A 27,993-nucleotide genomic window follows, 5' to 3' on the forward strand; every position below is an offset into this window, starting at 1 on the left:
TGTATGTATTAGAATCACACAATGAAAAGCGTCAAAATCTGTGCTAAGATATTCGCTATCTTTTTTGTAAGTAGAACTTTTTAGAATATATTCTTTAGCCAAATAATTGAAGAAGACAACAGATATCTCAGATAAGATTTATATCTAATTTCTTTTGGTATACGGATATTGATTAGAGCACATCATTGTTTATTTAAATTTGTTTGATAACACTACACTGTTTGGTGCTTTTGTGTGTGATGCTTTGTAGATATATACCTGGAACAGGTGTCTAAGGAAAGAGCAGCCTCCTGTATGGTGTTAATTTATTTGATTTGTATTTGTCTATCACTTAATATTGGGTAATCAGTTAGTGCCACAAAGTTTATTCTTGTGAATATATATATAGATATGCACTCAGTGGTCACTTTATTAGAATCACCTTTCTAGTACTGGGTACTACCCCCCTTTATGTTGCTGCTGCATGATTTACTGACTATATATTACATTACTCCAGAGTGTCTAATTTTTAACACTTGTTCTTCTTTAGTGTACTTGTTGTGAATTTTATTCACTGGAAAAACACCTACATCTAAAGATGTAAATTGTTAAATACTAGTGAGTCTGTGGGGAGTGTATTTAGTACAGATAGGCCTTCACAGTTTTCATTTAAGCATGTATGTTTCTGTATCGCTGTACACAAAAATAAAAACAATGGTCAATGCCTGATTCATAGTTGTTAGTGTAAAAAACATTTTTGTATTCCGTATCCAATATAACATTACAATTGTTCCAGTAGTTTCATTAATGTAATGATTAGGCTGCTAAATGTTAACATTATTTTTGCTTACAGGTGAATTAATTAGCAGGATTGCCATTAATAACAGAAGACATCTTGGGAAGGTCCTTGTTCTCTGAACATCTCTGTGTTCCAAAAAATTCACCTACAAGTCATATATACTACAGTGATCAATTCTTCTTTATAGCAGCTAACTTCATTTCTGAATGGGAGAAACTCTCTACAACTAATTTGTTGTCAAACACATGATGAATCTAAAAGGAGAGAATCCCTATCTGTGCTCTGAATGTGAGAAAACATTTTCATGTAAGTCAAAACTGATTACACATCAGAGGACTCACACAGGAGACAAACCATTTAATTGCTCTGAGTGTAGCAAATGTTATACCCAGAAATCAAAGCTTATTGTACATCAGAGGATTCACACAGGAGAGAAACCATTTAAATGTTCTGAGTGTAGCAAGTGTTTTAACCAGAAGTCAGTTCTTGTAAGACATCAGTTGACTCACACAGGAGAGACACCATTTAAATGTTCTGAGTGTAGCAAGTGCTTTAATGTGAAATCAAAGCTGGTCGAACATCAGAGGATTCACACAGGAGAGAAACCATTTAAATGTTCTGAGTGTATTAAATGTTTTACTCAGAGATCAACTCTTCTAAAACATCAGATGACTCACACAGGAGAGAAACCATTTAAATGCTCTGAATGTAGCCAGTGTTTTTTCCACAAGTCAAATCTTGTTGTACATGAGATGATCCACACAGGAGAGAAACCATTTAAATGTTCTGAGTGTAGTAAATGTTTTACTCAGGTCAACTCTTCTAAAACATCAGATGACTCACACAGGACAGAAACCATTTAAATGGTCTGAATGTAAAGACCACAGTGAGCGTTAGTGATTGATGAGCTCGAAAAATTAATACACTTACCAACTAGTATATTTCTGACTCGTTTCGTCGCCTCTTTCGGGCGGTTTCATCAGAGGTTGATGAAACCACCCCCCAAAGAGACTGATCTAATGTGAGCTAATTGAATATCTTTAGTGAGTTTGGATGTCTGTATTTTGCAATTTGCCTTTAGAAAATGTCACTTGCCTACACTAGGATCTATATATTGTGTTATTAGATATGTATGACTATTTTATATTATTTAAAATTGTTATATATTAATAAAATCAATGGATTGGATTTTATACTAATTTTTTTATTTCAAACAGTGCTCTTCTTTTATTTTTATTCTAAGTTTTGACCTTTTTAGCAGTAACAGTTTCTGCATATTGTTGTAGCTGCGGTTGGTGAAGCTCCCTAAGGAAGTAATCCCGTTAGCGCCCTATTGGTTGTTTTTTCTTTTTCTTCTATTTATGTTCATGCCTACACATAGTGATCTTCATATTATTTCTTTAGAGCGCTGGACTATATTTTCTTTTGTTTGCACATACACAGTGGTCTTAATTGTTCTGGCTGCACTCCTTGGTGTCACTGATCTCTAAAATGGGTCTGCTCTCTGTGGGCAAAGAAGGGTGGCCCCTATGGAGAGCCACAAAATACAATTGGTATCAAATATAATTCCTTCCTTCTGCATATAACTGCAAAATATACATGAACTGCGCAGTAACGTAACATGGCGTACACACGCAAGATTGTATGCTTCTGTTCTTAAGGAACATAGTACGGCTATTGTGTTATAAAGTTAGTTATCTAGTTAACTCCGTGCAATTCAATGTTTATGTTTGCATATTGTCTACCTAGTGGTTTCTGAAAATTAGGCAGTTGGGAGCCATAGATAATGTGGGCTTATTGTTTAATCAATGGGACTTAACAAGCTTTCCAGATTGTTTGGGTTGGAAGGCAATTTGATTATGTTCTCACTGAGCCCTATTAACTTGGTACAGATAAGAAAAGTATAGCCCCAAGTCAGCCCAGAATATATTGGCACCATAGAGTTCACTACAGTGAATATTACTAAAGCAGGGTATAAAGCTAGGGTGCATACTGTCTGAGAGTGTGCTACTTCATTGGAAGGCTGAGCAGGAATTCTGGTTCTGTCAGTCTGTTCTTTCCATATTTGGTTTAACCGGCCATGTGAGATGATATGCCAGACTGTGAGACACGGAGCTATTCCCTATTGTGACTCAGAATAATAGACTTCGTCACTACCTCAAATCACTATCACGGACTGTTAGGCTGCTACATCCCACTAAGTCATACAGAGCGGTTATACAGACATTTTAGCGGACATTTCCCTGTGCCTTCTGTTAGCTTTGACTGAAAACTGGAACTTTTTACTGTATTGTGTGAATTTTAAAAATAGGATGTTGCTTTTTTTTTTAAAAAAAATAGGTCAAGGGAAAGATTGGGTGAAAAGGGATCCAATTTATTTTTCTAAATTTGACATTTCCAAGGCTGATTATTTTCTTGATGCTGCCTTAATAAAATACCCTCAGATGTAGACTTGTCTGCTTCTCAGAGTATCTGTTGTGTCTCCTGCTGTCACATGGTCATCTCATCTTGACTATCCCAGTGCTTTCTTAAACTTTATATTTTTAGACCGAAATAATCCCCTCCCCTCCAGGACACCCTTGCCCCCCCTCTCTCTTTCTGTTAATAACACTACCCTCCTTTCTGTCCCTGAAATCTGCTGCCTAGGGATCATCCTCAACTCTTCTCTTTACTTCAAACCTCACATACTTTCACTCTCAAAATCCTGCTTCTTCCACCTCTGGAATATATCCAAGATCCAGGTCTTTCTCACATGGGAGCCATCAAAACTCATATTCGCTTCCTTGTAATCTCTTGCCTTGATTACTATAGCCTTTTTCACTCTGGCCTATCCAACTCCAACCTTCCCCCTCTTAAATTTACCCTCAATGCTGCTTCACGCCCTCTCCGCCAGTCCCTACATTGATTCATTGAAGCCTACAGAATTAAATTTTAAACTCCTAAAATACAAATCTCTCATCCGATACTTGTGGCTGCTCTGCCAGTGACTGCCACCTCACTACTTCACTGAATACCTCTTCCTACTGCTGCCTCCAGGACTTCACCTGGGCTGCTCCCCAGTTGTGAAATGATCTCCCATGTCCTATTAGATTAATCTCTACTCTCCAAAGCTTTAAACATGCCCTTAAGACTAATTTGTTCATTGAAGCCTATCAGCCCTCCTTCTAACTCCCATTTATTGTCTACCATCTCCATTTTCCCACTCGGAACCACCCTATTTATTTCTTCCTTCTTCCTTTAGGACGTAATTTCTCATGTGGAGGGATTTCTTTCCTTGTGTACTCTTTCTACTATTCCATCAGTCTCGCTACCTCTTGGCATGCTTCCTTAGCCCTGTTCTCTTGAGTTCAGGCTTACTGCACATTGGACATTACAATAACTCACTTCCTGTCTTGTAAATAATTTTATCTACATTACCCTGTTATCTGTTTGTGTTTGTTTATTCAATATGTCAGGTCTTTATATTTTTTTCATTTAATATGTATTATGTAATGGGCTAAAGATCAATGCTGACTGTATATGTCAAGTACGGTGCAGCAGACCTTTTATCGCACCTAAAAAATAAATAATAATTTGATGTATATTTTCTTATACTGAGCTAATAATTATTGGCAGTAAGACCCTGGGCTAGATTTACTATCAGGCGTGTTTGTAAACCCGCCGACTTTCGGCGGATGTGGCGGCGGTTTAGCCATCACCGGATTTACTAAGGCTAAACCCGCCGTCCAAACGGCCAGAAATTATGTTTCCAAACCCGCCTCTGTATAAAGCGCCATGACGGTTTCAACAATGTTCAACATACAAACAGCCGGATTTACTATTAGGGGGTTTATAAAGCCGCCGGAAAACCGCCATTCAATAGACCAAAATGAAAGCGCTGCTTGTGAGCGGCGAGATTGCTCAGTGTGCTGTTAGAGGTATTTAGCCATTTTCAACATAAGAGAAAGAGCCATTTTGTGCAAAGTTTCCTCCTTTAGGATTGTATATGGGAAATGGGCAAACTGTCATGTAATTTGAGGGTAGTTTTTTTTTTTGTTTTTTATCCACCCAGTATTATTGCATCCTATTTACTGATGTAAAGGTTTTTTTTTTGGTTTTCCAGTTGCAACAAATCCTCAAAAATACTGTTGTTTTTTCAAAATCAGGATGCACAATATGTCATTACATGGGTAACCCTTACTTTAATGGTAATGCAATCCAAAAGTTACAAGATCAAAAAGGTGTTTCTGCCTGAATAAATCACAGTCAGTGACAGTCTAGCGGCCAGCAGTTAATCGGGGGTGGGTTTTTTGGAGAATGGCTTTTGCGGGGAATGTGATGCATTCTGGACAGTGTATGTTTGCAGCTTTTTACCTGATGGAGGCAGAAAGGCGCCTGGAGGAGGATGTACAACAGTTGTCATCTGTTCCGCGGACCATGCGCAGACCGGCCACTCCACGTGCATTTAAAGTGCGTTTGAATCTGGAATCTTTGGCTGATGTGGACGTAGTACCAATGTTTGTACTCTTGTAAACCAGGTTCCTAGATAAATTTGGTGGGGTGCTTATGTATGCACCTGTAAAGGTGTCTGATATTATCCTGGCTTGCTGTCTGATACATAATCTAGCTTTACATCAACTTACCCCACCGATTATTGCAGTAGACAGTGAACAAGTAGGGCCCGTGTCCCATTTGGTGATGTGCAGAGCACAGAGGGGGAGGCAGATTTGAGACCGTCTTATTACAAACTACTTTAAATGTAAGTGCATACTATAAAAAACATATATTGTTGTTTTTTTTTATGTCAGTGCAATGTTTTTTTTTATAGAATTTTTTAATAAAATTGGACCCTTTAAACAGAGGATAGTGTGTACTCCGGATGTTGTAATTGTGAAAATCCCTGGAAAGGGACAGTCAGAGGTCAATGTGTACGTGAAATTAGTGCATCGTTTTAAAGAAAACAGTATACTCTTGTTTAATGTGCAGAAAAGAAAGACTGATACCAATGAAATATAACTGCATTTATTGCATTACAACACAATAAAAGAAAAAGTATAACGCTTACACATACATAACAAAACATTACCCAATAATACAATTTTTGCCCTAGCGCCGCCTTTTCCCTGGCATATCACTATGTTTTGCCCCACTCTTTACTCTCCCTCGCCCACCCCTGGTGCAAGCACCTCTCCTTGGAGGAGTACTATGTGCCGATCTGCTTGGCGTACTAGCAGTACTGGTGGAGGCCGATGAAAAAGAAGCCGGCAAGCGGGCAATGAGTTCCTGCTGTAGTTGGCCTGCCAGCCGGATAACATTTGCATTACCCTCGCGAACGGAGGAATGCAAGGCGTCCACAGCCCCAGTCATTTGGGCCAGCTGCACATTGGTTTGCTCCAAAGCGTTTGCCAGACGGTTTATTCCAGCAGGGATTTGGCTATTGGAGCGGTGTATCCGCCTCAACTGGCCCGCAATTTGGGACATGTGCCGAGTTTGGCTGTCCATAAACTGACACTGCTGTACCTGAAAATTAGCTACGGATTGGGCCATTTCTCGCCCTGTATCCATCTGAGGAGCTGCAGCTTGTTGCTCGGATGACTGTTCCGGAGGGCTTGTTCCTGGCGCGTAGACACGGGGACATCTACCATCTCTAAAGTGATGACTGTGTCTCCTTGTGGGTCATCAGTAGGTGACATCTGCGCAGACTGGCGCTGGCCTTGCAGAGATGCTGAGGTTCCTGTGGTGAAATAACCAAGGTAAGTATATAGGAAATAACATGTTTGTAAATTGCATTCTGGTCAATGTACCCAAATAAAAAAACATTTAACAACTAAAGAATGGTTACCAATGTCTACCTTCAAGATTAGTTGTCCTCTGCGACCTGATGAAGGATGCTACTCATATGTTTTCGGAGTAAAATCTCATTTTGCCTATGCGTTACAGTGATGGGATCAAAATGTCAATAATTTTTAATGCTAACATTGAGGGTGTTTGTATCAAAATGCTGCAAGACCGTGCTTTGGGGTAAGCGAATACTATTTTAGGTCTCCCTCTGTGTAGTACATGATGGGGGATATAGACTAAACTGCGAGTTTGAAAATGTGACGATGTTGCCTATAGCAATCATATCATATAACAATCAGATTTTAGCAGACATTTTGAAGAACGCAATAAATAAATTATTTTTAAAATCTGATAGGTTGCTATAGGCAACATCTCTAGGTTTCCAAACCCTCAGTTTAGTAAATCTAGCCCTATGTTCTCATTGCAAACCATATAAAAATCACTAAATATAACATGGACTCCAACATTTGTACACAAAAACATCCAAGTCCATTATTTCTCCCCCAAACAGAGAACACGCACCTGCTTGCTCTTCAGAGCCAGAATCTCTTGCTGAAGGTGGAGGTGTAGACCTTGGACTGGGAGTAAACTGGCGTCCTGGCGAATCTGGATGTATTAGACAAAGCATACAATGTATTTGCAGCAAAAAGCAATTTACAAATAATTTTTTTGGGGAAAAAATGTGTTTGCAAATTTAAAAACAGTTCAAAAACAATTTTTTACCCTGTACATACTGATTGTCTAAAAAAGGCACTTTTAATAAAAAAAACACATTTTTTTAAAAAAAAACATGTTTAAAATAAAAATGGCACTTTTAAAATAATAAAGGCACTTTTAAGAAAAAAAAAAACTTTTAATATTGTTATCGTAAAAAGGACAAATAACTCACCAACTCCTTGGGCAAACGAGGGTGAATCTGTGTCTTGCACATTAATTCCCTCCACAATTTCACGGGGCATTATCTGCCGCAGCTCCTCCTCATAACTGGTGTATTCAATGCCTAGAGGGGGGCCACCACCCGTGCGTCTTGTGGACCTCCTTTCCTGGGCCATCTTCTCTTTAAGCCTCCTCTTGATATCAGAGAAGCGCTTGCGGCAGTGCGCCACTGTCCTCTTTAGTGGGCCCACCGCGTTCACAGCATCGCACACTCTCCCCCACAGTTGGTGACGCCGCCTTAGAGGAGTCCGGGCTGCCAGGTTCCCTAGGATGACCTCATAGCAGGGAACTATGTGGTGCAACAGAACACAATTTTCGTCATGGGAGAATCGGACATTTCTCCCTGTCTTCGTCTTCCTGCCCTCTCCTGACTCCTCAACCTCTCCCTCCTCTGCCCCCTCAACCTCCATCTCCCTCTCCTCAGCCTGTTCTCCCCTCCTATCTCTGGACATTTTTACACAGACACAAAAACACAAAACACAGAAGGACTGACAAACACAAAGGACAAACTACACTAACTACAGACACACTCCACACAGGCACACACAAGTAACACAGACAAAGGACAAGTCAAATACAAAAAATACAAGACAGAAAATAAAAGAGAAAATAAATGTACAAAACAGAAAAATAGCACAGGACTACTCACACTTCAATCAGATATCGCTCCACCAATCCACCAAACTCCAACTCTCACAAACTGTCACCAAAGCTCAAACCAACTAACTCCTCTCTCAAAACTCCTCAAAACCCTATCAGAGAAAAAAGTGTCAGGCCAGTGGTTTATATAGGGCTTGTGATGTCAAATCTCCTGACTTTGAAAATAGCCAATAGTAACAGGCCAGGAGACAGGTGTAATTTTTTAAAAAAACCGCCTTTACACAAAAGCGCCGTCATTTCAAGCAAAAGCGCCATGTTCTATTCAAAGCCGCCGGCGGCTTTGAGCATTACATCCCGCCGTGACATCGCCGGCGGCTTCAAATTGAAGCTGAAATGCGCCCATTAGTAAAACCGGCTGTTTGCAATGCAAACCCGCCGGAAATCCGCCGTGATGCATGTCGGCTTCAAGCCGCCATGCATCACGCCTGTTAGTAAATCTAGCCCCATGTGTTCAAATTTCAGTATAGATAAAAAAAAGACATAGCTGATATATTTGCTGTATTTTAATAATAATAACTTATCTTTTCAGTGTTTTTATTAGAATTTAAGTGAAAACCTAGAAAAGTCCATATTTATACATATATTGCAAATGTATGGTAATGTTTATAAATATTAATGCATTGCTAAGTGAGCTATTCAAACCTGTTCTCTGAACTCTGCTGACATTAACTTATCTAATATATTATCCTAACGGCTATTTCTAATCATTGTATGCATAAATCTTTGAATCATGTTCCTTAGGGTGCTATCAGCTGCTTTTTAACAATTGAAAAGGAGTTTTCTATTCAGTAAAAATAATTTGATTGTTTTAAAGTGGGTTCTTTGATATATATAATTCTAGTTTAATCTAGATGAATATCATTAATAATCTGCCTTTACAAATTAATTTACTTATATATTTTGTTATGGTTTATTTTTAACAATGAATAATATTGATGTTAGTGTTACTATTGATATTCAGAACATACCTTTCTGCTCACACTCTCTGTCTAGATAATAGATTAACCCTAAACAATAGGTCCATTTGTTGACATAACAGGATGTCAGACTGCGCTGATCTAATTAGAATGTGAGATTTTACCACCTGCCAAGGTCTAATTAGAATTTTCCTTTGTAGTAAGTAGGAATGTTTATACCTCATTTACATATCAGTGAGATTTACATGAGAGACCTGGAGACAAACAGTCTGAGAACCTTCTGGTCATCCCGGGAACTATTGAAGAGAGATGGGGAGGAATGACTATAAATAGGCAGTATCAGCCCAGTGTTAGTGAGTTGGTGGCTGGAGAGCTGGAAGGATGGAACAGTAAGAATGATCAGGAGGGAAAGAGATAGAAGGAGAAATCTTCGCAGTAAGGTAATTATATTATGCTTTAGAATATACTGATATATATACAAATATTGGAGATACTATGTTGTAGATATTGTATTGTTATAAATGTGTTCTACCGTAATCTTATAAGCAAATGTTTGTTGTACAATTAACATAAAACATAATATATATATATATATATATATATATATATATATATACAAATAATCACAAGAAAAAGCACCAAACTTTCCAGAGGACAACAGATATCTCAGATAAGATTTATATGTAATGTCACTTGGTATACAGATATTGATTAGTGCACATCACTATTGACATTTATTTGATAATACTGCACTGTTTTGTGCTTTTTCTTGTGATGCTTTGTGGATGATTACCTGGAACAGGTGAAGGTGTTTATCACTAATATTGGATAATCACTTAGTGCCACAAATTTTGTTCTTGTGAGTATATATAGATATGCACTCAGTGGTCACTTTATTATGTACACTGTTCTAGGACCTGCAGGGCCCCCCTTTAGGTTGCTCTAATATGATTTGCTAGTTATATATTTACATTACTCCAGAGAGCCTCATTTTTAACACTTTTTTTCTTTAGTGTACTTGTTGTGAATTTTATTCACGTTAGTAACACCTACATCTAAACACGTAAACTGTTAAGTAATAGTAAGTTTGCTGTGAGTCTATTATCTCCTTTGTGAATACATATCACACATTTTTTGTCTTGTGTAAGTGTACAGATATACCTTGACAGATTACTTTTAAGTATGTATGTTTGTATATCAATGTACACAAAAATAAAAACAATGGTCACTGTCTGAGTCATAGTTGTTAGTGTGTATTTTTTTCCTTCCTTATCCAATATAATATGGCTATTGTTAAACTAGTTTCATTAATGTAATAAATAGGCTGCTAAAGTTTACTTTTGTTTTGCTTACAGATAAATTAATGAGCAGTATTCCCATTAATAACAGAAGATATCTTGGACAGGTCCTTGTTCTCTGAGCATCTGAGTGTACTAAGAAAACTCACCTACAAGTCATAAATACTGCAGTGATCAATTCTTCTGTATAGCAGCTAACTTCATTTTTGAATAGGAGAAATTTTCTACAACTAATTTGTTGCAAAATCACATGATGAATCTAAAAGAAGAGAAGCCCTATCTGTGCTCTGAATGTGACAAAACATTTTCATGTAATTCAAAGCTTATTGTCCATCACAGGACTCACACCGGAGAGAAACCATTTAAATGTTCTGAATGTAGCAAATGCTTTACCCAAAAGGCAAGTCTTGTTAAACATCAGATGATTCACACAGGAGAGAAACCATTTAAATGTTCTGAATGTAGCAAGTGTTTTACTGAGAAATCAAACCTGGTGGAACATGTGAGGATTCACACAGGAGATAAACCATTTAAATGTCCTGAATGTAGCAAATGTTTTACCCATAAGGCAAATCTTGTTAAACATCAGATGATTCACACAGGTGAGAAACCATTTAAATGTTCTGAATGTAGCAAATGCTTTACCCAAAAGGCAAGTCTTGTTAAACATCAGATGATTCACACAGGAGAGAAACCATTTAAATGTTCTGAATGTAGCAAGTGTTTTACTGAGAAATCAAACCTGGTGCAACATGTGAGGATTCACACAGGAGATAAACCATTTAAATGTCCTGAATGTAGCAAATGTTTTACCCATAAGGCAAATCTTGTTAAACATCAGATGATTCACACAGGAGATAAACCATTTAAATGTCCTGAATGTAGCAAATGTTTTACCCAACAGGCAAGTCTTGTTAAACATCAGATGATTCACACAGGAGAGAAACCATTTAAATGCTCTGAATGTAGCAAGTGTTTTACCCAAAAAATAGATCTTGTAGAACATCAGAGGATTCACACTGGAGAAAGGCCATTTAAATGCTCTGAATGTAGCAAGTGTTTTATCCAGAAATCACATCTTGTTGTACATGAGAGGATTCACACAGGATATAAACCATAAAAGACTAGAGCAGTCTGGATATTGGACTTGGGGACATCTTTCCACCTCGCATGTTACTCCTGATATGAACTAGAGCTCTATATAACTAGAACTAGACAATGACGATGTGGCAGCCCTTGCTGAGCTCTGTAATATACGGCTGTTCTGCTCATGCAGGTGCTGGGACTAGTACATAAAAGAACTTTCTATCTAGTAGGGAGTTCCTGCAGCTCTTCTCAGTACTGGGATTACTTCTATGACAGACAGAGCTATAGGTACTGAATATATCTACAGTAACACTGCACACTGCCCTGTTTAAAATACATATTTGTCTATTGATCTATGTTACAGCCTCCACAATCTTTCCCTCATACTTTTCTATTGCTGTCTTATCTCCCTCTGTAATGACAACTATGTACTCAGAAAGTGTTGTTTAGTAAATGTTAAATGTAAACTACTGGTTGCTGTATCCCATAACAACCAATCAGATCATCACATTTGCTGGTTTTATGGCACCAGGCTGCTAACAGCTGATTTTGGTTGCTATGGGTTACAGCGCATCCTTGTTCTTCACACCATCTTATTAAATAAGTCCCATTGAGGACACATTGTTTCTCAGGGTACCTTCAAAAGTATTTCTTCTATACTCTATAGTGATTGTCATCAGACATCACTGACCTGTATATAGACTGAAGGACCATGTTCACACAATATCTGTAATTACCATTTATGTTACTGGCAGCTGTTTCTATAATACCTGATGTTGAATAAAATCTGATAGTGATAAATGTGGAGATTCTGTTTCTGATTGTGGAACTAATATCTATTTTCAGTACTACTGAGTATTGTACACTCTGCTGCATTTTAAAAGATGGAACCAGGGGTGATAATTAGTTGGTCATCCATGCTCATAATATGACAACCATTGATGAAAACACAGCAACAAACACATTAGTAACACACAGCAAATGTATTAGCAATGTGCTTTTTTTTGCCTGTACTGAAATATGAAATATAAACACTGGGTCTGATTCATCAAAGAACATAAATGAGAATTTTATGTGTATAATCCGCAAATTTATTCTGTGAATGCCCATACCTGGACCAATCACAACTAAACACAGCAATGTTCACTTCATCTGCATATGCAAAGAACACTTACTACAGGTTACAATTTCTGTAAGGGAACGGACGGGGAAGCAGCGTTCTCCTTTATTCTATGTACAGTATGGACGTGCCAAACACGAGTACACTGAGCCACATCAGATTCAAGCTCTGGGAATCTCTCAGGTACTTGATTCTCTGCTGTATCTTTTGCTCCAGCTACAAGACTAGTTTAGGTCCTGATTACTAGTGATGACAGTCTCGTATGCATGCTATAACATATGTTTGCAATCAGGAGGAACTGTAACAATGTATTTTATGTTCAGTAGATATTACAAACATCCTAATAAATGTATTGGGGGGAAAAAAACTAAAAAAACATTTTTTAATTAATGCCTATATTATTAACAGGGGACATTAATTGAATAGGTTTTTCAGATCTGTTAATTGTTGAACTCAGGAGTCTGAAGAGCTGATTACTGGGTGCTGTAAATTAAAGAGTACATTGCTCTCAGTTTACATGACTTGATGAATCAGTCCCAGGGTCTTACTGATAATCAGTAATTGCTGAGTAGAAGGAAATATACATAGTGTTCCCTGCTAGCTGCTGTCTGTCCTTGTCTCCCGTCCTAGAGAGGGACAACTACTCACTGTGTAATGGTGGATAATTTACTATACTAAACTAGCATCTCCCCATTATACATATATATATATATATATATATATATATATATATACACATATCCATCAGCTCCAGTACCCTACAATACCCTCAGAGCACCTCCCGGCCCTTGCATTAAATGACTGCCCTACTTGAACTGCATAATTTCCATGAAAAAAATAAAAATAAATAATAACTATTCTGTACCCACCAAGTCTACTCCCATATAGATATGCCCTTTATGGGTTCCCTTTTCATGCAGAAGACAACCTTCCCATAGATCATTCCCATTCTATGGGCACATTATGCAGGGGCTTTATTAACATATCATTTCATTACCACCCCACAACAATACTGAATGTGGTTGGATTATTCACTATTTTCAATTTGATCTTTAGCTCTCGATATCCATCAAAGACTTCTTTGATTTTATTACTTCTGACGACATTCATCATCTTCATCATCATCGTTTATATCTTGTGCTCCACAGATACCATAGTGCCGGACAATCAGCTTATAAATATGACATACAACTTACAGATATGACATACATCTTACAGATATGAGAAATACCAATATAATAAATATTTTAGCTGATCCATAAATACAATTAAGTATAACAACATGTACATGGATACTCATGAGCTGGCATACGGCTAGTATGGATACAAGTATGAGTTCTATGTGTGAGAGTGAACAAACAGCAGTAGACTTTGCCATATCAGAGTCATATGAGATTGACAGACATGAGGTTTAGGGAATATAGGACTCTGCCCATGATAGCTTACATTCTAGAGAGAGGGAGTAATGAGAGACAGTCGAAGCAGATAGGACATAAGTGAATGAGGTCGACAGAAGAAATAGTTGGAGTGGACATGATGGTCTAGGAGGGAGTGTGGTAGACAAGCTTGAAGAGATGAGTTTTGAAAGGAATTCCATTGGTTGGGAGCAGATCAGAAGAAGTCTTAGAGATGGGAGCGGTAGAAGGTTTAACAGCGGGAGAGAGTGGAAGGTCAGAGGTAGAACACTGTGGTTGAGCTGGGGTCTATCTCTTGACGAGATCAGAGATGTATGAAGGGGAAGAGTTAGTCATGACACTCGGATCTTACCTTCAGAGATAGTCTGTGAAACACACAAATCTATATCTGAGGTCTCTCATTAAGGCGGCATCTATGCTCTAGAAAAATATCAACCTTAGAAATGTAAAATTTAAAGAAACAACTTGGATCGCTGCTCAGCCAGTCCTTCTCCTGACCTCTTTATAACATAAACATCACACTTAAGGAACAATGTAACACTCTACTTTCTAAAAAGGCTGCCATTAACCTTAAAGAAAGTAGTAGCACCTCTATAATAAACCAGACTAAGCTTACTCCTTGCTAGTCAACAAGCTTAGATAACAGAAGGTTGCAGAAACTTGGATTCATTAAATTCCAATGAGGCGTACTTACTGATCTCATAAAGTAAACTTTGAATTTTGGGACTTTTATTTGTCGCTGTACAATTTACCTGTAATATGGATATTAGTAGTCACCTTGTCGTTTTATGTCTTATTTAAAAGTATTCTGCTTCCACCATTGTGCCCTTATATTTTTACACAACACCTTGGTGGCTTCTAATATCCTTATAACTTACAGTAGAGGGATCCTACATATGTGCAGAATGTTATAAGGCTGCAGAGATAACCTGCTCAGTCCTATGCATCCAAGTATTGGAACATTACACAATCCAATAGCAGCACCCCCTAGTGGTCACTCACATTATTGTCATAAAAACAGTCTTCACATTATATTAGGATTATCAAATTCCAACGAGGCGTACTTACTGACCTCATAAAATAATCTTTGAATTTTGAGACTTTTATTCGTCGCTGTATAATTTACCTGTAATATGGATATTAGTAGTCACCTTGGCTTTATATGTTTTATATAAAAGTATTATACTTCCACTGTGCCACAATCCTCTAGCTGCACCCCCTAGTGGTCACTCACATTTATGTCATAATGACACTCTTCACATTATATTAGGGCTGTCAGCTGCTTTTGGTTGATTTCATATACTTCCCTTATGGGGTCTTCGCTCTATTAGCTTTGCCAATTATGTCCATTTATGGTCACTTTGTTTTTAAAATTATTATTATCCTTTATTTATAAGGCACCACAAGGGATCTGTGGCGTCGCACACAGCAAGTTATAACATACAACAAAATGGCAAACTAAGATAAATACAAATGTGACAATTTTATATAAATGCAAACACAATTTTACATAATTACATAACCATATAATCATAATTCACAAAATTACATAATTATTAGGGATGTGCACCGGCGACTTTTGAGGTCTCGTGTTTTGTGTTTTGGATCCGGATTTTCGTTATTTTTGGGGTTCGGATTTGTCTCGCAAAACACTTGACGAAAGGTCTCGGTTCGGATTTAAGGTTTTGGATTCGGATTTTTTTTGAAAAAAACATAAAAAGTTTAAAAATCAAGTTTTTGGGCTTATTTTCACTCCTAGGCTATTATTAACCTCAATAACATTCAATAACAAGCATTTCCACTAATTTACAGTGTATTCTGAACACCTCACAATATAGTTATTAGTCCAAAACGTTGCAACAAGGTATCTTTCTGGACTGCGTAGAGGAGTGGGTCACCACAATATATATTAAAAACCCTGAACTTTTATGATTCACACCAATAAATGTACCTGGACTGCGTAGAGGAGTGGGTCACCACAATATATATTAAAAACCCTGAACTTTTATGAATCGCACCAATAAATGTACCTGGACTGCGTAGAGGAGTGGGTCACCACAATATATATTAAAAACCCTGAACTTTTATGATTCGCACCAATAAATGTACCTGGACTGCCTAGAGGAGTGGGTCACCACAATATATATTAAAAACCCTGAACTTTTATGAATCGCACCAATAAATGTACCTGGACTGCGTAGAGGAGTGGGTCACCACAATATATATAATAAGAAAACCATCAACTTGTTTGATTCGCACCAATAAATGTACCTGGACTGCGTAGAGGAGCGGGTCACCACAATATATTAAAAACCCTGAACTTTTATGAATCGCACCAATAAATGTACCTGGACTGCGTAGAGGAGTGGGTCACCACAATATATTAAAAACCCTGAACTTTTATGAATCGCACCAATAAATGTACCTGGACTGCGTAGAGGAGTGGGTCACCACAATATATTAAAAACCCTGAACTTTTATGAATCGCACCAATAAATGTACCTGGACTGCGTAGAGGAGTGGGTCACCACAATATATATAATAAGAAAACCATCAACTTGTTTGATTCGCACCAATAAATGTACCTGGACTGCGTAGAGGAGTGGGTCACCACAATATATTAAAAACCCTGAACTTTTATGAATCGCACCAATAAATGTACCTGGACTGCGTAGAGGAGTGGGTCACCACAATATATATAATAAGAAAACCATCAACTTGCTTGATTCGCACCAATAAATGTACCTGGACTGCGTAGAGGAGTGGGTCACCACAATATATTAAAAACCCTGAACTTTTATGAATCGCACCAATAAATGTACCTGGACTGCGTAGAGGAGTGGGTCACCACAATATATTAAAAACCCTGAACTTTTATGAATCGCACCAATAAATGTACCTGGACTGCGTAGAGGAGTGGGTCACCACAATATATTAAAAACCCTGAACTTTTATGAATCGCACCAATAAATGTACCTGGACTGCGTAGAGGAGTGGGTCACCACAATATATATAATAAGAAAACCATCAACTTGTTTGATTCGCACCAATAAATGTACCTGGACTGCGTAGAGGAGTGGGTCACCACAATATATATAATAAGAAAACCATCAACTTGTTTGATTCGCACCAATAAATGTACCTGGACTGCGTAGAGGAGTGGGTCACCACAATATATTAAAAACCCTGAACTTTTATGAATCGCACCAATAAATGTACCTGGACTGCCTAGAGGAGTGGGCACTGGGCACCACAATAAAATATATAAAAAACCTTCAACAGGTCTGCATTACACTACACATACGGCTGCTCCTCCATCCTTTCCATCATATACATGTTGGAGTTTTAGCGTGTGACAACCTCTTGTTTTTGATAATGTCAGTGCATTTTGAATATTTTTCAATTTGCCCCACACCACTGAATGTACTTTATCTATGATACGCATCTATCTATCTTGACTGCGTAGTGTGGTGGCCCCGGTACACAATTTGGTACCGAGGCCACAATATAATTAAAAAACCCTCCACGGGTCAGAATTCCACCAAAAAAGGGTATGGACTGCGTAGTGTGGTGGCCCCGGTACACAATTTGGTACCGAGGCCACAATATAATTAAAAAACCCTCCCCGGGTCAGAATTCCACCAAAAAAGGGTATGGACTGCGTAGTGGGGTGGCCCCGGTACCCAATTTGATACCGGGGCCACAATAAAATAAATACACCCTCCACGTGTCAGAATTCCACCAAACAAGTATCTGGACTGCGTAGTGGGGTGGCCCCGGTACCCAATTTGATACCGGGGCCACAATACCTCCTCCAAACATGGTACAGACAATTCGTCATTGAGATCCCATCAAGTATGTTAAAGACAGACAGGGTCGAAGTGTTATTGGTTGACTTTGTAAACCAAAAAACTGTCCCTGTTGCACATAGTCGTGCAATGAAGACTGACTTTTTCATTTAAAGGCACCATCTTTCAAGTGTAGTGTTTGTAAGTCTAAGTCATATTATACTTTTGGTAAAATTGGTTTATTTTGTTCCTCTTTATGGTAACTACTAATAGAATTAAAGTATTAAATAGAAGCGGCAGTTCCTCTTTATGGTAATTAGTAATAGAATTAAAGTATTAAATAGAATTAAAGTATGAAATAGAATTAAAGTATTAAATAGAATTAAAGTATGAAATAGAATTAAAGTATTAAATAGAATTAAAGTATTAAATAGAGTGGTATAGAGTTGTAGTGTGGTATAGATAGAGTGGTCCCCACAATATAATAATAAAACCCTCAACTGGTCTGAATTCCACCAAACAAGTATCTGGACTGCGTAGTGTGGTGGCCCCGGTACACAATTTGGTACCGAGGCCACAATATAATTAAAAAATTGGGCATCAACTGTCACCGTTGTTTAATATCTGATACACCTAAATATGGACTGCACAGTGGAGTGGCCCCGGTAGTAAATTTGGTACCGGGGACACAATACCTCCATCAACCCTCTAAATCCCACTCCACTGATGGCGGACACCGGGCGCACGTCTAACACCAACATTGCAGTTACAGCCGCAGTTATACGCTTTGCAATAGGGTGACTACTATCGTATTTTGTGGTCATGGCAAACGACTGTTGGACGGTCAATTGTTTTGTGAAAGACTTAGCGGTCTTACGACTTCCCCTCTGGGAAGATGACCGACTAACAGCAGCAACAGCAGCAGTGGCAGTAGTAGGCGTACCGCTGCAGGATTCCTCGGATGAATCCCGTATTGAGGAGGACTCAGTCTGGCTGCTGACTTGGGCTGCAGGACTGAATCTGATGGAGATTGTGGAGGAAGTTGACGAGGAGGGTGTTGCTGGTGTGTATCCAACTGGACCACGGGATTTAGGTGTCCCTGTACCGATGAGGGTCCTAGCCCCAGTTCCTGAACTAACCACTGAACTATGAAGGTTATTCAGGTGACGTATAAGGGAGGATGTTCCTAGGTGGGCAAGATCCTTACCCCTGCTTATTTGAGCTTTACATAAGCTACATATGGCCATACATTGGTTGTCTGGATTTGGATAAAAATAACTCCACACCGAAGAGGTGCATTTTTTGGTCTTCTGACCAGGCATGACGATGGGCTTTTTCATCCCATGGACATCAGCTGTTTCCCCCCCTGGTGCCTCATTTACAATAACCACATCACCATCCTCATCATCAAGTTCCTCCACAGCGCCAGCTACATCATCAATAGCCTCCTCCCGAGCCACCTCTTCCCGTACAGTGATGTGAAGGTCAGGCTTGACAACCACCAACATCCTTGGACTCGCCTTGTGGATTTGTGATAATTTCTCTTTAGAAGGCAGAGTTGTTTGCTGTTTTGTTGCTGACAGCATAACTCTCTTCAATTTTTTGTAGGGGGGGGGAGGAGGAGGAGGGCTAAGATCTGTGGGTGAAGCTGAACCACTAGTCATGAACACGGGCCAGGGCCTAAGCCGTTCCTTGCCACTCCGTGTCGTAAATGGCATATTGGCAACTTTACGTTTCTCCTCAGATGATTTTAAGTTTCTCTTTTTGCTACTTTTTCTTAACTTGGGCTTTTTGGATTTTACATGCCCGGTACTACGAGATTGGGCATCGGGCTTGGAAGACGACGTTGATGGCATTTCATCGTCTATGTCATGACTAGTGGCAGCAGCTTCAGCATTAGGAGGAAGTGGGTCTTGATCTTTCCCTACTTTATCCTCCAAATTTTTGGTCTCCATTATATGTAGCACAAGATACTGCAGAATGTGTGAACTTGGTAATATTGCAGTACCAATGGACTTATACTGCTGTATTGGTTTTGCAAATTTGGTTATAATTATTATATTTTATTTTTTTTTAAAATTTTTTATTTTTTTTTACTTTTTTTTATTTTTTAAAAACTTGGGAATAATGGGGGAATAACTATGCCCTTAGAAGCACAGAGCACAGGACACAGCACCACTGGACTGAACAGGACACGGCACAGGACCCAGCAGCACTACGGAACTCAGCAGGACAGAGCACAGGACACAGCACCACTGGACTGATACTGCAGAATGTGTGAACTTTGTAATATTGCAGTACCAATGGACTTATACTGCTGGATTGGTTTTGCAAATTTGGTTATAATTATTATATATATTTTTTTTTTTTTAAATTTTTTATTTTTTTTTACTTTTTTTTTATTTTTTAAAAACTTGGGAATAATGGGGAAATAACTATGCCCTTAGAAGCACAGAGCACAGGACACAGCACCACTGGACTGAACAGGACACGGCACAGGACCCAGCAGCACTACGGAACTCAGCAGGACAGAGCACAGGACACAGCACCACTGGACTGATACTGCAGAATGTGTGAACTTTGTAATATTGCAGTACCAATGGACTTATACTGCTGGATTGGTTTTGCAAATTTGGTTATAATTATTATATATATTTTTTTTTTTTTAAATTTTTTATTTTTTTTTACTTTTTTTTTATTTTTTAAAAACTTGGGAATAATGGGGAAATAACTATGCCCTTAGAAGCACAGAGCACAGGACACAGCACCACTGGACTGAACAGGACACGGCACAGGACCCAGCAGCACTACGGAACTCAGCAGGACAGAGCACAGGACACAGCACCACTGGACTGATACTGCAGAATGTGTAAACTTTGTAATATTGCAGTACCACTGGACTTTTACTGCTGAATGTGTGAACTTGGTAATATTGCAGTACCAATGGGCTTATACTGCAGGATTGGTTGTGCAAATTTTGTGGTAATTAAAAAAAATTAAAGTAGTTTTTGGTATTTTTTTAAAAAACTTTTTTTTATTTTTTTAAACACAGGGGAATATTGGGGAAATAACTATGCCCTTAGAAGCACAGAGCACAGGACACAGCACCACTGGACTGAACAGGACACAGCACAGGACCCAGCAGCACCACTGACCTCAGAAGGACAGAGCACAGCACACAGCACCACTGGACTGATACTGCAGAACACAGCACAGCACAGCACAGCACAGCACAGCACAGCACAGCACAGAACTAAACAGCACAGCACAGAACTAAACAGCACAGCACGAGATCTACCAGGACAGAGGACCACCTAACACACCCTCCCTCTACCCTGATCAATGCCCGAGTGAAGATGGCGGCGACTAGCGGGGAATTTATAGGATCCGAGTATCGCGAGATCCGACAACGGGATTATGAGTCAGAGCCTCAGTTTCACATTTGAATTTGGCGCCAATACCCGGATCTGTCTCGGATCCGACTCGGATCCGCAACGTTCGGGTGGGCTCGGATTTCATAAATCCGAGTGCGCTCATCCCTAATAATTATATAAGGAAAACACTGGTACAGAGAGTCTCATGTTTTTCTATCCTTGCCCCTAATCCATGTCATCTATCAGGCATTCTGAGCTGTTCTCTGATAGTGACCTGTACAAGTGAATGGGTGGGTGACTGACTTCCTATCTCAATTTTTCTAATTCCTGTTTTTATACTGATGTATTTCAGACAAAGTGATAGATAATTTCATACATTTTCTCCATGAAGTGTAAATTTGGCACTGAAATCTATTGGTGTATATATACTGTATGTTATTAAATGCTTTATTGTCTTGTTGTGTTGTATATCTGTATATCACAAGCAATGTTTTTAAGTCATTTTTATTCAAATATCTGCTGCAGTATGTGATCTAGTCTATTTAAGGAAAAGTGAGTAATTTCACAAAGATAACTCTCCATTATGATTGTTACCAGGGTAGAGGTAATAGTACACAGGGGAGGTAATAGTACACAGGGGAGGTAATAGTACACAGGAGAGGTAATAGTACACAGGAGAGAGGTAATAATACACAGGAGAGGTAATAGTACACAGGGGAGGTAATAGTACACAGGAGAGGTAATAGTACACAGGAGAGATAATAGTACACAGGAGAGGTAATAATACACAGGAGAGAGGTAATAGTACACAGGAGAGGTAATAGTACACAGGAGAGGTAATAGTACACAGGGGAGAGGTTATAGTGCACAGGAGAGGTAATAGTACACAGCAGAGGTAATAGTACACAGGAGAGGTAATAGTACACAGGAGAGGTAATAATACACAGGAGAGAGGTAATAGTACACAGGAGAGGTAATAGTACACAGGAGAGGTAATAATACACAGGAGAGAGGTAATAGTACACAGGGGAGGTAATAGTACACAGGAGAGGTAATAATACACAGGAGAGAGGTAATAGTACACAGGAGAGGTAACAATACACAGGGGGCAGGTAATAGTACACAGGAGAGGTAATAGTACACAGGAGAGAGGTAATAGTACACAGGGGAGGTAATAGTACACAGGAGAGGTAATAGTACACAGCAGAGGTAATAGTACGCAGGGGAGGTAATAGTACACAGGAGAGGTAATAGTACACAGGAGAGAGGTAATAGTACACAGGGGAGGTAATAGTACACAGGAGAGGTAATAGTACACAGCAGAGGTAATAGTACACAGGAGAGGTAATAGTACACAGGAGAGAGGTAATAGTACACAGGGGAGGTAATAGTACACAGGAGAGGTAATAGTACACAGGGAGGTAATAGTACACAGGGGAGGTAATAGTACACAGGGAAGGTAATAGTACACAGGGAAGGTAATAGTACACAGGGAAGGTAATAGTACACAGTACAGCAGGTACTATATAGTATACACACAGAGCAGACTAAGAATCGTCCCTGGCAGTGACAGCACACAGGCCCACCTGCTGTGGGGCTCCATGTAATGTATTGTTACATGATAAAGGACCATTGCTGGTGCAGTGTGACATGAAGCATCTCCATAGACATATGTTTCATGTTCTGTGTTCTGTCAAAACTAATAGCGCCCTGCTCATGAAAGCTTACATTCTAGAGGGGATGGGTGGACACAGAGTAGGTGAAACAGAGTTGGGTCAGCTGAGGTAGGGGAAGGAGAGGTGGGAGAGTTAGGAGGAGAGCTGGTTGGATTGAATGAAAACATGAGATTTAAGGAATGTTTATCGGCTATGACACTGAATGATAGTGTAATTTGGAGTGGGGATGTGTTGCAGAGGTTGGGAAGAGCACGGGAGAAATCCTGGTGGTGGGAGTTGGAAGAGGGAATCAGTGAGGAGGTTGGGCTGCTGTCATTGGCTGAGTGGAGCAGGTGGGAGGGAGTGTGAGGAAATGAGGTTGGATATGTAGTGTGGAGAGGAGTGGTCGAGGGCTTTCTAGGTAAGGAGTATGAATTATATTCTGAAGCAGAACTGTCTACTGTGAGTGAGACCAGGGGAGAGATAATAGGACACAGGAGAGGTGGGGGGAACAGCACAGATAACCTTACATCACCTAATATATATATTATACCATATATTATATAGTATACACATAATAAGGGCAGCAGCACTCACTTGTATCTTGTACAGATCCGGGGCAGAGACAGGGAGCATAATACAGTATATTACAATCAGGACAACACTCAGAGTGAACACAAAATCATTTTTATTAGGTTGAGCCTTGCAATCTAAATTAACTAGAGGTAGTGACGTGCTAGAACTCCAAAAGGCAGTTTGGAAGCCCCTGTACAAACTGGCTCTATTTTTTAACTGAGTTGTCCCCCCTCCAGTGTGTACTCGGAAAGAGTTTTTAGTGCAGCGGAGAACCTGGTCAGTGAGCGGCGAAGGAGGTTGCTTCCTCACAACGTTGAAAAAATGATGTTTATAAAAATGAATAATCAATTACTCAATGAAGTACAGCACTGCCCTCCAGACAGTACAGAAGGACTGTGGTTGTGGAGTCCAGCGGGGACGAATTGATAATGTGTGAGGAGGAGGAAGTACACACTGTAGGGGGAGAGGAATCAGAGGTTGAGGATGAGGACGACATCTTTCCTCAGTAGAGCCTGTTTAGTTTGTACAGGGAGAGATGAATTGTTTTATTGGTGTGGGGCCCAAACAAACCAATCATTTCAGCCACAGTTGTTTGGTAGGCCCTGTCGCTGAAATGATTGGTTTGTTAAAGTGTGCATTTACCAAATTGGGTACCGGGGCCACTCCACTATGCAGTCCAGATAGAGGTGTATCAGATATTAAACAACGTTGACTGTTGCTGCAAAAATTTTAAATAATATTGTGGGGAACACTACACTACGCAGTCCATAAACTTTTTGGGTGGAATTCAGACCTGTGTAGGGTTTTTTAATAATATTGTGGTGACCCACTCCTCTACGCAGTCCAGGTACATTATTCGGTGCGATTCATACCAGTTGATGGTTTTCTTATTATATATATTGTGGTGACCCACTCCTCTACGCAGTCCAGGTACATTATTGGTGCGAATCATACAAGTTCAGGGTTTTTAATTTATATTGTGGTGACCCACTCCTCTACGCAGTCCAGGTACATGTTTTGGTGCGATTAAGACCAGTTGATGGTTTTCTTATTATATTGTGGGGACCACTTCACTACGCAGTCCAGAAAGATAGCTCGTTGCAACGTTTTGGACTAAGAACTATATTGTGAGGTGTTCAGAATACACAGTAAATTAGTGGAAATGCTTGTTATTGAATGTTATTGAGGTCAATAATAGCGTAGGAGTGAAAATAAGCCCAAAAAATTGATTTTTTAACTTTTTATGCTTTTTTCAAAAAAAATCCGAATCCAAAACCTTAAATCCGAACCAAAACCTTTCGGCAGGTATTTTGCGAAACAAATCCGAACCCAAAACATCGAGAAAATCCGGATCCAAAACACAAAACACGAGACCTCAAAAGTCGCCCGTGCACATCCCTAGTGGAAACCTACTACATGCTGAGATATTGTCCTCTTCAGAGAAAGAAACCAGGGAAATTATTCATCCAAACACTGAATTCTGTAGAACATTTGGCACTTTTAAATAAATGTCCCATTGATTTGATCCTTGTGGTTACTAAGGAGGGAGAGGAGAACCTGGTGGATATTAGAAGTTAAATCACCAAGATTAATGATTTACATGTTATCATCATATTGAATGGTTTAAGAAGGTGTCTGATCGGGCAACTAAATATGGGGAAGAGCTTTTCTCCTTCAATAAAGCCAAACTCCACAAAACTTATCTAGACTATAAGGAAAATATGGTATAACATTGTTTTTTAAAGGATAACAGTACCACACCAAATATATCCAACAGACATTTTTTAAAAATAGATGCCTTTTTCCAGGCAACGAGACTGAGGAGGAAAGCATCCCCATTTCCATAATGGATAATGCGCATGGCTACTTTTCAGACCCTTATCCTTTTTTAGTAGGGTATTCTACCAATGGAAAAGCAGAGAAAATGAAAAGACGCAACCTGAAGTGGATGTGGCTCAATGCACAAGGTTACAAAAACTAACAACGAGTGTGAGCAAAAAGTAATTTACAATCTTTCTAAAAGAGCACTGTCTACAGCATCTTACAGAAAGGTCTCAGCTTTGTACTTTCCTTTATCAAGTTGGAGTTGGCCACTGAAGTTCATTTATATAAAATGTAAATACATCTTTCAGTAAAAGATCAGTTTAAGAATGCTGTAACTACTAATAAGCCAACTTTTTATACACCTAGCATAATTGACCCAATAATTAAGTCCCCTCTACAAGGGCACTGAAAGCATAACTGGTCAGATTCTGAGAGATATGACATTAAAGAATTGGCCAATGATAAGGATATTATAATTCAGCCAGCAGATAAAGGGGGAGCTATAGTGATATTGGGCTACTCATATTATAGCAATGAAGTCTTACAACAACTCATTGATTCCGGTGCATATGTACAATTGGACCATATCCCAACTTCGTAGACGAAGTTGGGATGGAAGAAAGCGGAACCAAATCGTCTCCTTTCCAAGCCCTAGCGGGTCATGTTGAGACCCTGTACCAAATGGGCCGGGGATTGTCTCAGCGGTTTTCCTCTCATGAGGAGGACTCCCGGACTACATTGCCCATTCCCAGTTCTGTTGATGAACTCAAGTTAAATTTACTGGACCGTTTCTCCGGAAATAGAGCCCTGTTCCGGAATTTTAAAGAAAGCTGCAAACTTTATTTTCCGCTGAAACCTCGGTTTTCTGGTTCAGAACATCAGAGAGTTGGAATTGTCATCTCCCTCCTGCAGGGTGACCCCCAGTCCTAGGCTTTCACCCTACCACAGTCGAGTCCTATCATGCAATCATTGGAAGCTTTCTTCAACGCGTTAGGTCTCCTCTACGATGATCCAGATCGAGTTGCCTCTGCTGAGGCTCATCTACGGGCCTTTAAAGCAAGGCTAATGTCTGGCAGAAGACTACTGCGCTGAATTTCGCAGATGGTCGTCTGACAGTGAATGGAATGACCCAGCATTACACTGCCAGTTTTGCCTAGGACTGTCAGAGGAGATAAAGGATTCACTTGTGCAGTATCCTTCCCCCTCCTCGTTGGAGAGTCTTATGCAGCTCGCTATTAAAATTGACAGGAGAATCAAGGAGAGGAGGACAGAGAAAGAGTCATCTTCTTTTTCATCTGCATTTATTAGAGCTTCCACGGATGTTGACAAGCCTACGCAGTCAGGGGCGTTTTGCCTCCCTCCTGAGTATAGAGACAAGAGACGGTCGCAAGGTCTATGTCTTTATTGTGGCAATAAAGGCAACTTCTCCTGCTCTTGTCCATACAAACCTGAAAAAGGTGCATGTCTGGGAAAAGTCCACCTAGGCTTCCAAATTGTTTCCCAAAAGAATGCTGTCCTTATTCCCGCACAAGTCGCTTTCGGTGCCAGTTCCGTGGCCCTGTTGGCCTTCATTGATAGTGGAGCTGCAGTCAACTTCCTTGATATCGGGTTTGCCCGTTCTGCTGGGATTCCTATGGTGAAGCTTCGTTCTGCAGTTACAGTTTGTGGCCTAGATGGGAGTCCATTGCCTGGAGGTAAAATTGTTTGGTAGACTCCATCACTACAACTGAGCATAGGAGCTCTCCATTCCGAGGCTATAACCCTCTTCCTTATCGACTGTCCATCAGTCCCGCTGATCCTGGGCCATCCGTTGCTTTCCCGTCATAATCCTGTCGTGGATTGGGCAAAAGGAGAAATTGTCCAGTGGAGCTCTTATTGTACACAGTCTTGCTTGACTCTGCCTCTGCGTGTGATCCAGTCTATTCCAGAGCAACTTCCCTCACAATATCATGAGTACTGGGATGTGTTCTCCAAAAATGCTGCTGACACTTTACCACCTCATCGAGACTTTGACTGTGCTATCGAGCTGATTCCTGCTTCCAAGTTACCTAAGGGGCACTTGTATTCTCTCTCTGGTCCGGAGACCTAGGCCATGCAAGTTTATATTGAGGAAAATCTTGAGAAGGGGTTTATCAGGCCATCTAAATCTCCTGTAGGCGCCGGATGCTTCTTTGTGTCAAAAAAAGATGTTGGACTGCGGCCCTGCATTGACTACCGGGGCCGTAATCAAATTACAGTCAAGAACACCTATCCTCTTCCTCTCATCTCAGTGCTATTCGATCAGTTAAGAGGTGCCACCGTCTTCACCAAAATCGATCTCCGTGGAGCATACAACCTCATCCGCACCCGAGAGGGAGATGAATGGAAGACGGCATTCAATACACACTCCGGCCACTACGAGTATCTGGTCATGCCATTTGGCCTCAGTAATGCACCTGCTGTCAAGACTTGATTAATGAAGTTCTCCGTGAATTTCTTGACCACTTCGTGGTTGTCTATTTGGATGACATCCTGATATACTCTCAGTCGCTGTCCTTGCATCAGAGTCATGTTAAGCAAGTTCTTCAAAAACTTAGAGACCACCATCTCTTCGCCAAGTTGGAGAAATGCGAATTTGAGGTACAGAAGGTGTCATTTCTGGGATACATCATCTGCCCTGCTGGCTTCTCCTTGGACCCAACTAAAGTCCAAGTCTCGACTGGGTACAACCCAACAACCTCAAGGCCGTGCAGAGGTTCCTGGGCTT

General features: G+C 39.8%; 1 protein-coding gene across 1 annotated transcript in view; it reads left to right on the forward strand.

The window, feature by feature from the left end:
- Positions 1–27,993, forward strand: part of LOC142149622 (uncharacterized) — a 276,122-nt gene that overhangs the window by 166,614 nt on the left and 81,515 nt on the right. The window contains 2 exon segments of the mRNA XM_075204945.1: positions 1,043–1,589; positions 10,722–11,497. Coding sequence (XP_075061046.1) covers positions 1,043–1,589; positions 10,722–11,497 — 1,323 coding nt within the window.

The sequence above is a fragment of the Mixophyes fleayi genome, chromosome 4 (assembly GCF_038048845.1).
Source record: "Mixophyes fleayi isolate aMixFle1 chromosome 4, aMixFle1.hap1, whole genome shotgun sequence".
In the NCBI taxonomy this organism is placed as follows: Eukaryota; Metazoa; Chordata; class Amphibia; order Anura; family Limnodynastidae; genus Mixophyes; species Mixophyes fleayi.